Here is a 14365-nt window from a genome sequence, read left to right as displayed (position 1 = left end):
TATAAACCTTGTCCTATCCTTATCTTAACCTTATCCTAACCCTGTCCTAACTCCTAACCTTGTCATACCCTTAGCCTTCCCTTAATCTAACTTTGTCCATACCTTATCCTAACCTTTCCCTAGCCTTATACTAACTTTACCCTTATCCTAACCTTGATCCCTGACCCCAAAATCCGCGGGTTAGGATTTTCTAGCCTCGGCCAGAACACACATAGACAGGTGCAGAAGTGGTCTTGCATGAGCAATAATCATAATCATAATCATAATCATAATCATCATAATCATAATACAGGTAATAATAATAATAATAATGATAATTTTAAGTTGGAACAGTAGTGTTTTAAAAGTTATCTACAAGTTTCAGGACAAGTTCTTTCTCCATCTCAACACCATGTCCCACATACAAACATGAAGTGTGTACTTACTCCTTGTTGTTGCCTATCCGATGCCCTCCGCTCTCCTCTTCTCCTCATCCGACGCTCTCACTGTGTTTGGGGGAATCTTTCCTCCTCTGCGTGTCTCCTCCCTGCGGGGCTGAGGCGGCGGGAGGAACAGGCGCTCCGTGTTTTTACTCGTGCTCCTCTCCTCTACACTCGTCCTGCTGATCGGACACTGATGCTGCGCGTTAATAGTGCCCACGTGTCAAGGTGATAGAGAGACGTGTTTCTGCTGTTTCCTTCCCTCTCCTCGTCCTCCTCCTCTTCCAGATCTCTGTCATCCACTGCGCTGCGTTTGCGCTCCGGCTTTTTGAGCTCACGGCACAGGGTGGAGATACAGGAGGGAAGGGGTGGAGGTGCAGCTCTGCGGGGGAGGTGGTCCCCTCATCAGGGAACCAAGGGAGGTCCTTCCCAAGAGTTTCAGTCACCCATGTAAATGTGTAGTGATTCGACTGCATGTTCATTCACCAGAGGGAAGTGCCAGGCCACAGGGCTACCGCTCTCCCAGTTTATCCCATAATGCACCTGCAAATTCATGTCAAATGAACGCACTATACCCAAGACAAAAAACATCTTCAAAGTGTCATTCTGTTATTTCAGATAAGTCAAATGAGTGTCCTACATTTGGCCCATATCCGGCCCACATACGCACTTGGGCGGTCCACTCCTGTTTGCCAGATCTGTGCCACGAGTAAGCCAAAGCAATTTGTCAACCACAAGTGCCAAAGGTGGCCTGATTTTGTTTTGTGCTATTTGATTCATATTCCCCATTTACCCCTCAAGTCTGATTACTGATTATTTGGGCCACATTTGTTATTTGACAAGTGGGCCAGTGTAGGCTCGCATCCATTTTGTGCCGGCCACGAGAAGGCCAGAAGTGCAGCACCATTGCCTGAAGTGGCCCACGTCTGTTAGCTCTGTACTGTATGTCAGTCAGGAGGGTAGGATGAGACAGAGGGAGAAAGGTGGGGCTCCTAGATCAGTGGTTCCTAAACTTTTTAGGTTGTGACATCTTAATGATGATGATGACTTCTCACTGAGTGACAGTTCCTTTCATTTGAATGATAATCTATGACAAGCCAGGAGAGTTACAATTGTCCAGCTTTTAATTTTTTTTAAAAAAGAAGTCACATTTTAGAAAACCCTTTCTGTAATATTGCAAGATAGGACAATTTTTTTACATTTAACAAAACAACACAACACAAACAATAATTCATGGATCTTGATTTAAAAAACCAGGCTTGTTTAGGGGACTGGTATTTATGAGAGTGTGTAATTTAGTGCAGATCTAGTGAATTTAAATGTGGTTTCATTAGGGGACTGTTGGGCCTCAGTGGAGGTATGAGCTCTACTGAGTGACTTTCTAGGGCTTTGTTTGTTTTGGTGAGAATGTATTGGAGACATTGTCTTGCTGTTCTTTCCACTAGACAATAACATAACCCATAGATGGTCCAGTGTGTTTATACTGTAGCATGGGATTTATGAAGTGGAAATGTTCTCTTACTGTAATATTTAACCAATATAGGTCATGGAAACTCAGCGTGAACACAAAGCTGATTTATTATCACACTCATTCTCTGCTATCCAAGACATCCTATTTGCTCGAGGATATTGAAGTACGCAGTACGGGGGTGGGGGGGGGGGTCATTATTTAACCAGTCAGCCAGTCAGTCATTCATTTAGCTCAGATTTTCATTAGTCTCCCACACCAAGAAAGGAGACAAGCGAGAATGTGAGGGGAGTGAATCAGTTGTCTGAACACACTGAAGTGATCAAATATGCAGAAATAGACCATTGATTTTTCAAAAACATATCAATAGAGGCTTATTGCCGCACATCAAGTCTCAACTATGGCAAGTGTCAGATGTTGAATTATCTGCATGGAGTCAGTCTCTGGCTTGGTCTGCACCCTCTGATTGAAACTAACACTGGCAGCATCCTGAGGTAAAGACTGCAGAGAGCTGTGTGTTGGTGATTTAAACAATCAGACGGATGAATCCCAGACTAATTAAAGCCCTGGAGGTGTAGATAGAGGCAGGATTGAGACGGATATACATGGCAAAGAGTATAATAAAATAGAAAAGTGGTTTTATAAATATATTTATTAACTACAGTACGCATCAGCATGTACTGTATAGTATAAAGGTTTTATTTTTATTTTAAGAGGGGCACTGTTCAGTTGTTTTTGCAAAATACGGCTAAGTAACAGCAAAACAAATGCAGACTAAAACATAAACTCCTTAGCAGATTCAAATATTCTTACATGGTTACTTGAAACTTAACAGCTCGACTACCAGGATAAAGTATTTGATTTTCAGCTATACTCTCTGTGGTCACCTTTCAAATGACCGATCAGTGGTGAGGACTATGTATCATCCATCTGTCATGCTCGATTTCTTTCTTTCTCTTTCCTCTCCTCCTCTCAAACTCTCCATTCCTCTCCCTCCTCCCTCTCTCTGTCTCTCGGCCCCTGATGAGAAATTAACGGTAGTTTAAATGTTCGTGTTTCCAACTCATGACTTCAACGTCTAAACATTAATTACACGCCTATTTGTACAGCTAAATATAGATAGATTCTGGGTGGCTTTCCATGTCTGACTGAGAGAGTGTGGGTGTTTTGTATCCATGTTTTCTCACTAACATGCACAGTTTGCATGTCTATGATGATGTGTGTTGCATGTAAGTGCATTTATGTGCACTTTGCTGTGTTTTGATGTACGTAGAGAGTCATGGTCTCACTTCACTTGTCTAAATCTGTCCACACGCCTGCAGCTCACTGTGGGCAGACATGCAGACCAGACGAGGAGATGGGTCCCTGTTGTCTCACATGGTGCAGCAGCTGCAGGTCAGTGTGAGCTGAATGATGCCTGAACATTTTATGATCTGTCAGATTTTATGTAGGTATCATAGGTTTAGATTTATTGATGCTGAACTGTTAATCCCATTCAGTGCTTGCAGAAGATAGTTAAACATTGAAATAAACTTAATTTAAACTTACAAGTGTATTTGAACAATAATGTGACTGCTTAGCTCATAAAAATTGAAAGAACTGATAATCGGCTGATATTTGCCTCGGACCATGACACTGGCTTCCTGTCACAAAACTCACTGTCACCATCTCAAGTCTCAATCTGTCACAATGATGCTGAAAAGCTTCTTGAATACAAAACTCAAGCTAAATACTTGATAAGAAGCATTAGATGTTTACGGAGTGCCGTTTATTCCACTAACCGATATTTTGGTGCTGATGTCCCTTCTCTCTGCTAAAGTGTTTTTTTGCTTGTTTGCTTCCTTCAAATATTAATGTCTTGTGCAGTTAAGCACATACTGCTAAAATTAGCCTCACTAAAGAACACAGAAATGTATACTCTAAGTTGTGGTTGTCACCTCCAGACAAACATGCACTGATGTCCTCTCCAGACGCACATCTTACCCAGAATGAACTGGCCTCTTAGTATTTCCAAAATGGTCTGTAAATTATGTGCATTCATGTAGCGCTTTTCCAGTCTAGATGACCCCTCAAATCAGTTTTGCTGTTCACCCATTCACATTAGAGCAAATAAACACGCACACAGGATTCAGGTACTTTATGAAATTAACAGCTGAAACCACATATTGAGTATAAATAAAGATGAACATATATGTGACATACTGTATCTATTGGATACATTTCAAATGGTTGTATTCAAGAAGCTGTCAAGCCCTTTCTGTCACCTGACCAATCACCTCTCTGCTTAGCTGTTCTTCATTCATTCATTGGCCTCTTCAAATCAATGTTGAAAATACTGTTGTTTTGTTGATGTGTTCAGTTACACGTGGCATCTATTGCACTTCTGTCTGTCCTGGGAGATGAATCCCTCACGTGGCTCCTTCTGGGGTTTCTACATTATTTCACCAGTTACTAGGTTTTTTTTGGTATAATTTTTCCTTACTGGCGGTTAAGTGCAGTGGATGTCGCACCTCGTGAAGAGCTATGAGAAAAATTGTGATTTGTGAATATGGGCTATACAAATAAAATTTGATTGATGATTGATTGATTGATTTGACAGTTTTCCCCACCAATTTTCCTTTTTTTTCCCAGTTTATTTCATGCCCAGGGTGTTTTTTATGCACCTGGTTTCTGCAGCTCCCTTCAATCACCTGCCTAGTGATTCAATTAACTTCAGATCAAATGTCCAGGAAACACTAATCTCTCATGTAAACTCACTGTGTAATTGTTTTTATTTCATTACTTTTTGTCCCATCAAATGAATCTAGCATGAGCATATTTCCATATTTAGATCTCCCCCCCGATCCATACCGTGTCCCATTTTTTTTTCTCTTCTTCAGATGATTTAGTCTACTCGACAGCGTGGTCCTCTGAGTGACAAAGTACAGACGACTGACACTGAATAGAAATATCATTTCAGTTGTGTCTGTATATCAGCAGCTCATTTAGAAAGTGATTGCTTAATGTAGCACTCAGTCTGGTGTATTATCATCAATGATGCTGATACGTAGTCAGTTTACACAGCAGTGACCAAATATAGCTCTCTCATCTGAGCTTATTTTCACATCGTTTGTTACTGTCCGTCCGTCTGAAGGGTAAAAATAGATCTAACAATCTCATGAAATCTTGTTTCACTAAAAACTCATTTAACAACTTGTGCTCTACTGATCTGACAACAAGATGCCCTTTGAAACTGTATTATTATAATAAATGTTGTTAGTTTTATGAAGCCTGCTGTATCATGGAAACCTGAACAAAGATGGATTTAACAGTGTGCAGCTGTATTCATATCCATTTATCAGCCACTCTTGTCTGTGAAACACACTCTATCTATCTTTACACACACGTACTCTTCATCGGAAAGGTTGACTTTACTTTCCAGTCATGAAATGAAATCTTATTTGCAGTGCATCATACTTTAATAGACAGAGAAACTATTTTATTCTAAAGTTGGAGTTCAGATAGAGCTGTGAAAAGTGAGCTCCTCTTTGTGTTCGGACACCAGAGGGACGTAGAGGAAAGTGAAAATGTGAAATTATGACACAAAATTCGAAAGAGGAAAGTTTGACACTTGATGTGTCTTAAAAGGCATATTTATGGGAATTAAATAGGTCAAACTCAACTTTATTCTTATCACCATGACAACCTGAACACTTTAATTGCCACTTCTGGTATAGACTTTTCCAACATTATTAAATCCCCTGCTAGTGCACCTGTACATGACTTTGTATGTGTGGGTGATTACTTGAGTGTGTGTGTATTTCTGTGAACGTGTGTGCTAGCCCTACACTGTATGTGTGTGTAGTTTGTGTACTGTATATAAACGTGTATGTGGGTGTATTCAAGCAGTACAGTTGCTCTATCAGGTGATTGGTCCTGACAGTGTGGTGCCCCCTCAGATACCTGTGGATAAATGACCCCGGGGTCCTCGGGACATCATGTCCTGACTGGACACAAGCCTGCAATTAGACGCCCTTGAAGCGGAACTGCCTTCTGTGTGTGTGTGTGTGCGTGTGTGAAGTCACTGTACCAGATTTAGTGCCTCCTCTTGTTTTCCAGTTGTAATGATCTCAATCTGAGAAGAATTAGCTTGCGGAATGTGACAGCAACTACTTCAAACAAACTCATAGTATGGAGCAACTATCCTTTGTGTGACTGTCTTCTGTGTGAAAGTATGTGTCTGTGTGTGTGTGTGTGTGTGTGTGTGTGTGTGTGTGTGTGTGTGTGTGTGTGTGTGTGTGTGTGTGTGTGTGTGTGTGTGTGTGTGTGTGTGTGTGTGTGTGCATTGCAGGTGCAAAACTTTTGTCCCTTGCACTTCACCCATCTCTGTACTCTCCATCTGACTCTGCTCTCAACTCTCCTTGTGTGATCAAACTTTGTAGTCTTTTTGTACTTTTGTTATAGCTCAGAGTTCACAGATGGACATAGTAAAGAGACATTTTAATATTTAATATTTTAATTATTGTTTTGTTGTCAACATGCATCCATCAGTCCTCAACTAGCTGCAGTGCTCTAACTTGAATGGCAACCATGACATACACCTAACTTAGCACGTTGAGAATATTACCCCTTTCTAATGTTAAGCGTGGTTGTATTCATTGGATAACATGGACTAGTGATAGACTACAGACTACAGCTTAACTGAAAACAGATTCATTTACAGGCTTAAAATAGTCTGTTTGGCAACGAAACTTTGGTTTCGCCCTCAGATTCGTCTGCAAAGTGACAATGGCTGTTGGTGTTGTGAGAGGCCCATGCAGTGAATATCAGTGATAGGAGGACTTGTCAACGTGAGCAGCGATGGCCGTTAATCACGGAAAGCGCCTGTTGATATTATATTTGGGTACAGGGTTAAAAATAGCTCACAAAGTTTTGACTGCTGAGGCCATGAAATAGTGACACCTAATCCTTGTTACATAAGTGAATGGAGGCAGCGCTTATGTATGGGACATGTGTGTGTGTGTGTGTGTGTAAGTGTGTATGTGTGAGAGTGTGTGTGTGAGTATGCATGTGAATGCACTTGGGCTATGCTAAAGACAAACAGAGCCTTGCAGTTGCGTGACATGGTGCTGGGAAGTGGGAACAGCAGTCAGAAAATACCACTCAAATTTTAAGAGTTTAAAAAAACACTTTTGTCCCTAGCAAACTATAGGTCCATCTCTGATAAGCACCTAACAACATTTTTAGTCAATACAATTTACAGACATTTTTTTAGTCAATTAATTCAAGACGTTTTTATGATTGACACATGTTTTTTTCTTAGAATATAGGACAAAATGTTGAATATCCCTTGTACGTTCTACCGCACTAATTAATCCCTACGCCAGTTGATGTTATCGGATCTACGTGACCACCAGCGGATGTTAGGGACATATCTTTAGTTGTATACCTTAGTGTCTTCAGGTGTTTCAGCCTTTGAATCACAAGACACCCTCTTCTAAGGCAGGCCCACCACAGGTTGATCAGACCTGGGTGCATGTCCCTAGCATCTTGAGGATCATTTTGGATCTTTCCTCCTGATCCAGAGCCATTGGCTGCATCGTTCTGCAGTGTCTGATGTTTCTTTTATGGTCTGGTGCAGGGCTTGTCCATGGAGCCAAGATCTTTCAGCAACCTGATAGTGGATGTTGCAAGGAAAGCCCTGCAGCAAACCTCTGCAGGGCAAACTATTGCTTTCCAGCCACGTTGCTCTTCCTCAAATGCCATGTCTGAGCGACTTCACAACTCCAGAGTTCCACTTGCCTGTCTGCTGACTGTAGTATTTTGGCTGCACTTCCTGTTTTTTTGTGTGTCTGCATTTGGGTCCAGCTCAGCAATAAATGTGACACAGTGGACTTGACACTGATCTGTCACACACAGGATAATGGCGCATTAGAATCTCCAACATCAAAAGGCCATGAAAGCTAATCCAGGGACACAAATCTGACAGAGCTTGGAACGGAGCTTGGTTTTTAATTTTGACAAAGATTGGAGGTTTGATCAATTCTGGCCAAATTGAGATGCTTTGGCTTCAATTGAGGGAACAGCCAAATCACCTCGCCTCCTGGTGGCTGCATGCAGTACAGGTCATAAATCAAGCCTGCTCCATGTTAGCAGATGGGACATTGATTAAACTAAAAGTCAAAATTCACAACAAATAAGTCTCAAAGATGTTTTTCTTCATTTTAGGTAGGTCTTATCACACTGATGTTTGTTTAAGAGTTCATGGATTCTGTTAAATTTGGTTTTAATTAGTTATTTGATGCAATAAAAATGGGATTGAACGTCATGATTGTCATATAATGCCATATTTATTAGAGTCTCTTTGTCTACACCTGCTTTTACGTACTTTCTTCTGATATGTCATCAACCCCCTCTTTCTCTCTCTCCTTCCCTCACTTGTTTTCTTTCCTCAGTGTCCACGCTCCTTCTCCTTTGTCTCTCCTCATCCAGATTATTCTTTAATAAGTCACACAGCAAATGCCGATGCTCCCATTAAGGTGTACTGCATCATACAATTAAACGATGTAACCTGTTCTGTGGCCTGTTCAGAAATGCTTGGGATTTACTTTTAATGACATACATGCTGGAGTTTCAGTGGGCTCTGAAATGATGTCTGTTGAAGCTCTGCTACATTACATCATGCCTCACCAGGCTCCACTTTATGTTTCACCATAGGTGTGGCAGGCATCTCTGCAGAGTTACACTCAGTCCTCGCAGGATCCTGCAGCGATGCATCGGCCCAATGACCCTCACAAAGTTATTTTAAAAAGATGCCTTGTGCTCCCATCAACTTCCCCCACATTTGCAGAATTGAAATAAGGTGAAGGTGCAGACCCCCTTCCTTTGCCTCAGAAAGCAAACCAGCCTCTGTGACTGGAAGCCACATCACCCCACAGCGGTTACTCTGGTGTTTCTATTCAACCAAAGAACACACCCAGTCAGAGCAGCAGGGGCTCATTTTAACAATAACAGCACATTCTGTGTAGTGTGATCTAGGCAGCAACTCATGTTAGCAATTACAGTGTAATATCCCTTCCTGTAAGTGTCATCAGGATGTTTATGTACCAACCGGCTGTGAAATAATGAGCTGCTACAGTCCGAGTAAGTCACACAAGGAGATGTTTGAGTATATTTGTGTGGTATTAGTGTGTATTATTAGTTCATGTGATTATAAAGGTGTAACTAGTCTTTCCCACTCACAGGTGCCTGCCTCAGAGTTTCCAGTGGAAGTCAAATACTTCCCTCCTTGACCCTTGAATGTGCACATGGTTTAGTTTTTGTTTTCTATCTTCAGCAGTTGCAGTTTTCTGTTACATGTGAACAGGCTTAATACCTTCGCTAAGGAGGTTATGTTTTCACCCCTGTTTGTTGGTTGCTTTGTTTGTTAGTTTGTAAGATGACGCAAAGTGTGTGTAATTTGGTGCAGTTTGTTTGGAGCTTTGGGCCTTGGCAGAGGCATGTACTCTACCGACTGCCAGTCTAGTTTAGTTTGTCAGAGTTATTATCATGCTGCCAGTCACTACTATGTGAAGAAAAGTTGGTAACTTCATAAAAAAAGTTAAACGTATTTTAAATATATATATATTTTTTAATTCCAATTCAGAAAGTCTGAATTTTAAATTCTGTAACAATGGAATCTGTTGCATTTGCAACTTTGTATTTCTTACCCTGCACAGCCATAATGGTATATCCAGTGTGGAAAGAAAGAAGAAGAAGAGGAAGAAATAAAACACAAATGAATAAATGGTGCATTTCGAATGTCAAACATACCAGAATCCTACTACTGGTCTTTTTTTGTAGTCTTATTGCCCAACATGCAGCAAATGGACACTGGTTGTACTTTTAACGCCAGTGGGAACCACAATGTAGGTAGAAACCACTTTCCCACAATTGCAGTAACGTGAGGTACCTGGCAGTTGGTGCTGTCCTTCAACCACACAGCCTCAAAAAGACGTATTTGGACTTTACGATCAATGACTATCTCGAAATAATGATTCTCAGTGACATTAGTGTGCTGTTTCAACTGATCACTTGTGATGCTAAACTTTTTCACCGGATGTGAATTTTTTTTATTTTTTGTTTGTAAGTGCACAGTTCTGTGGGAAATAATAATCTGGTCATTTTTACTATTAAAACCCCCAAAAGAAACTCCAAGATAATATTTTTTAAAAGATATAAATCTGTGTTTCTGCTGCAACATTCAGTTTATAGGAGGCAGACGATTTCCTCCCTGGGATTTTTGATCAGAACTGGATGTGTCCAACGAACATTTTCCCTTACGACCAATGTCATGATCTCGACTGTGTTGTGTAAAATTACTATTCATCAAATATCACACACCCTGGAAGCTAGCAGAATGTCAGTATCATAATTGATTTTATTATGACCTGTGGGTTTGTGTGTGTGTGTGTGTGTGTGTGTGTGTGTGTGTGTGTGTGTGTGTGTGTGTGTGTGTGTGTGTGTGTGTGTGTATGTGTGTGTGTGTCTGAGCCTCGTTGTACATCTCATCCAAACCCTGACGAGACTGTTTGTAAGTGTCTCTCTCTAATGACACGTCACCTTGGGTTACCTAGGAAACAACATGTACAAGGTTTATATGTACCGGTTTTAAATGCCACTTTTAGTTGCAAAATCTGTACTAAAAGACCATGTACCTGTGTGTGTGTGTGTGTGTGTGTGTGTGTGTGTGTGTGTGTGTGTGTGTGTGTGTGTGTGTGCTCGTGTTTGAATCTCAGCCATCAATTCAATCAGTTTGTGTTACATGATCCAAAAATTTCACAAATGCATCATTGTAAAATCCTCCTCCTGACCTCAATCTGAATAATAGGTGGAGAAATGTATAATTATTTGATTATAACTTTAAGTTATTCAGTCAGTCAACAAAATACAAACACATTCATTCTAAGACAATACGAATAAACAAAATAAAAGTGTCTCAACTACAGTTTTGCCTCCTTTACTGACATGATATGATTTTATTATAATATTCATTAGGTTTTGCACATACAGGTTTCATACCTGCTGAGAAGCAATCAATGTGGAGTTATTCCATCATCTAGTGGTCAAATACCTGTAGTACAGTACATAACCTCTGTTATTCATCTGGTTTTGTGTGTATCTCTTTTTTTACTATATTAACCACAAAACTCTAAATCCATGTGCTGCTGCAACTGCTTTAAAGGGATAGGTCACACAAAAATGGAAATTCACTCATTATCTACTCACCACTATGCCAAAGGAGGGGCTGGTGAAGTGTCCACAAAACACTTTTGGAGTCCCAAATGTAAACAGTGTTGCAGCCAAATACAATACAATTGAAGTAAATGGTGACCGATTCTTCAAACGTAAAAAAACATTAAATGCAGTACAGTGCCATCTACAGGCAATGTGGCTACAGGGGAGAATATCAGAGGACATTAAGGCTTAAAACTTGGTATAAATTACCTTGTTTGTAGTCAAATTTGAATGTCTGGGCTTATGGACACTTGGATGACACCACAAGAGCAGTATGGAGGCATTTTATGTTTTGTTTCACCCACACCCCCATCTGCATAGTGGTGAGTAGACAATGAGTGGATTTTAATTTTGGGGTGAACTATCCCTAATCATCAATCAACCATCAATGATGGAAATAGTATACACTTAATATACCATAAGAAAATGTTATGTATGAAAAAAAAGTTTTATACATTCATATATCTATATATAGATATATATATAGATATATGTATATAAACTTTATTTTGAAGGTGTAGAGCTTGTGTTTCCTTCTGCCCAAACAAAGCAGGGTCGTGGTGAGCGGGCGAACAGACTTCGCTGAGGACGGAAGACACTGGGAGAATGAACGCGGTGGAGAGGAGGCTGGCGGAGCTCGTGCATGAGCGTCCGAATCTGTACGACCAGTCCCGGCAGGACTACAAGGACGCGGTGAAGGGCCATGAGTCCTGGGGGGAGGTCGCGGGCGCCATGGGGAGGCCCGAGTACGAGGTGAGGATCAAGTGGAAGAATCTGCGCGACAAGTTCTGCAAAGCGAAGAAGCGAATGACCAGGAGAAACTGCCCCCTGCTGGACGAAGAGGAGAACGGCGCGGTGGAGCGGCCCGCCCCGGCGCTGCTGCACCAGCTGCTCTGGCTGAGCGACTTCGTGAAGCCTCGAGAGGAAGCAGCCGGCGAGAAGAGAGTGAGGCGAGCTGCCGTCTGCGAGCACTTCATCCAGCACGTGTTTACTACACAGTCAACTGGGCACGTTACAAACTGTCAGTGTGGTTGTTCCTCTGGAAACACAACTACTGTTGACTACACGTCAGCTGTAGCCCGTTAGATTCTGTCCATAATCTACATACACTACTTCTCTTATATCTGCGGGAGAATCTAACGGTAGCTTTCCAAAGCGAAACATCCGGCTTCAGATTTCAAAATAAAAAACAAAATTACACCAATCAGACCCCTTTTATCATTGTTTCTTAAAAAAAACAACTACAAAATCAATCAAATTTTCTTCTTTGTCTTGAGCGTTTTGATTGGCTGTTTAACACTATAGGAGACAGTATTATCCCTTGCACTCAGCCAAATCAAAATATGAAATTACATCTAAACATAAATCGAAGTCTCACAGTAAAATCAGAATCAAACACATGTTTTACATCTGCAAAAACTACTGTAAACATGCATGGAAGTATAAATCCTGTCAAATCAAATCTGTTAGGTTCCCATGTGCAGTGTAGGTTGTATAAGGGACTGATTTGCTTGTTGTGTTGTTGTCTGCATTGATGCTGTATGATGTTTCCATACCAAACAGGTAGCTGGGAGTGGTGATGACCTGGAGAGAGTGCGTGATAAAGTGAAGGAGCAGCACACACCCCTGTCTGCCATCAGTACCAGCTTCTCTCTAGTGGAGGCCTGTCCAACCAACTGCCAGGAGCTGGTCTGTCTTAACCGTAAGAGGCAAGCCAACACAGAAACTGAGATCAGTTCTGCAGATGCCCTCACCAACGTCAGAGATGAAGACGAACTGTTCCTGCTCAGCCTCCTGCCCTCACTGAAGAGGCTTACCATTAAAAAGAGAATGGAGGTGCGGATGAAATTCCAGCAGGTGCTTTACACTGCAGAGTTTGAGGACTGAAGAGACCAAAAGACAATGAGCCTTTCAGTTGAAAGGAGTTAAAATGAACTAGTTCAAAGTTCAGTTCATGCAGATGAAAATGAACTTGTTCACGTTCATAGTTAAATTTTTACAATTTTGAACTAAGTTCACGATTCCAAAAATGAACTAGTTCACGTTCATTTAAAAAAAAGAAAAAAAATCAATAATAACCTCAACAAAAGGTTTTGCCTTATATTTCAAAGATCAAATTTATATCCAATGTTTCTTTTCTTTTCTAGTCCTTTTTATTTTGCAAGATATTGAAAGCGTAACAACAAGCCCCTGGTGGTTCATACTATAAACTAGAGTAAACAGTTATTAGTTAATTAGGTGCATATGTACAGTAACATGTACGCTAATGCAATAAAATACAACAGACGGATAATAACCACCTCTGGTTTGAACCTCATAATGTTCATTCATCCCAATTTTGAGGCAGTATGTTGTTATGTTATTATTGTACATTTTAAAATATGTAAAATAAGAACATATTTTTTTTTTTTTACATTTAAGCTACAAAGTGGGGAAGTTGATAAACAGCTATGTTTTTATTATATGTAAATAAAGTTCACTGACGGAATGTATGGTAGCTCGCTTATCTTTCTGATAGGACACATTTATACTGTATATTTTTTACAAATAAATATTTTGTTGCTCCTGAAAAAATTTCTCTGGTTATTTCTGCTAGTCTCACTTTAGTCTAACACCTAATTCCAAGAGTAGCTGCTGCTAAATTTGTTGGTGTTATACTATACACAGTTTTTTATCCAGGTTAACATGAAGGATGGGCTCTCAAAGGTTTGTATTATTATTTATTTATTATTTCCTGTGTGTACAATATCAATTTTATCTTTCATCTCGCTTCTCCTTCTTTGCCCCCAGCCTCATCTCATCGTTCAGTAAGAGCTGCACTGATACTATTTCATTCTCATAGCTGCCAAGTCATTCACACACACACACACACACACACACACGCACAGTCTCTTGTCTGTCTCAACAAAGTCCTCCCTCTCTGTTCAAACCCCACTCAGTCATTGGTTGGTATAAGAACAAACCAGATTGTCCTCTCCTGTGTTCTGCTGTGCATGTGTTCATTCATATCTTCATGTATTTCATTCACTTATACAGACACGTGTGAACATGTGGGTGAGTGCTCTCCTTCTGCAGTGTGTCTTCTCTCTCTTTCAACCCTGTGCTACTCCATCACCAGCACCTCCTCTCCCCTCCTCACTGTATTTGTACCCCATCCGCCTCCTTTCTCCCTCCCTCCCTCCTCCTCCCTTTGCTGTGTTACTCCCAACCCCCTCCCCCTCCC

At 40.8% G+C, this 14365-nt stretch overlaps 1 protein-coding gene across 1 annotated transcript; it reads left to right on the top strand.

Moving 5' to 3' along the window:
* Positions 1-11686: 11686 nt before the first annotated feature.
* Positions 11687-13706, top strand: LOC118110099. The gene is made up of 2 exons (XM_035157742.1): positions 11687-12087; positions 12706-13706. Exons 1-2 carry the CDS (start codon positions 11749-11751, stop codon positions 13027-13029), a joined length of 663 nt encoding a protein of 220 aa, XP_035013633.1. The 5' UTR covers positions 11687-11748; the 3' UTR covers positions 13030-13706.
* The last annotated feature ends 659 nt before the right edge of the window (positions 13707-14365 follow it).

This window comes from Hippoglossus stenolepis, chromosome 1 (genome assembly GCF_022539355.2).
Source record: "Hippoglossus stenolepis isolate QCI-W04-F060 chromosome 1, HSTE1.2, whole genome shotgun sequence".
In the NCBI taxonomy this organism is placed as follows: domain Eukaryota; kingdom Metazoa; phylum Chordata; class Actinopteri; order Pleuronectiformes; family Pleuronectidae; genus Hippoglossus; species Hippoglossus stenolepis.
Note: the sequence above shows the minus strand (reverse complement) of the source record. Positions and strands in the feature narration are given on the sequence as shown.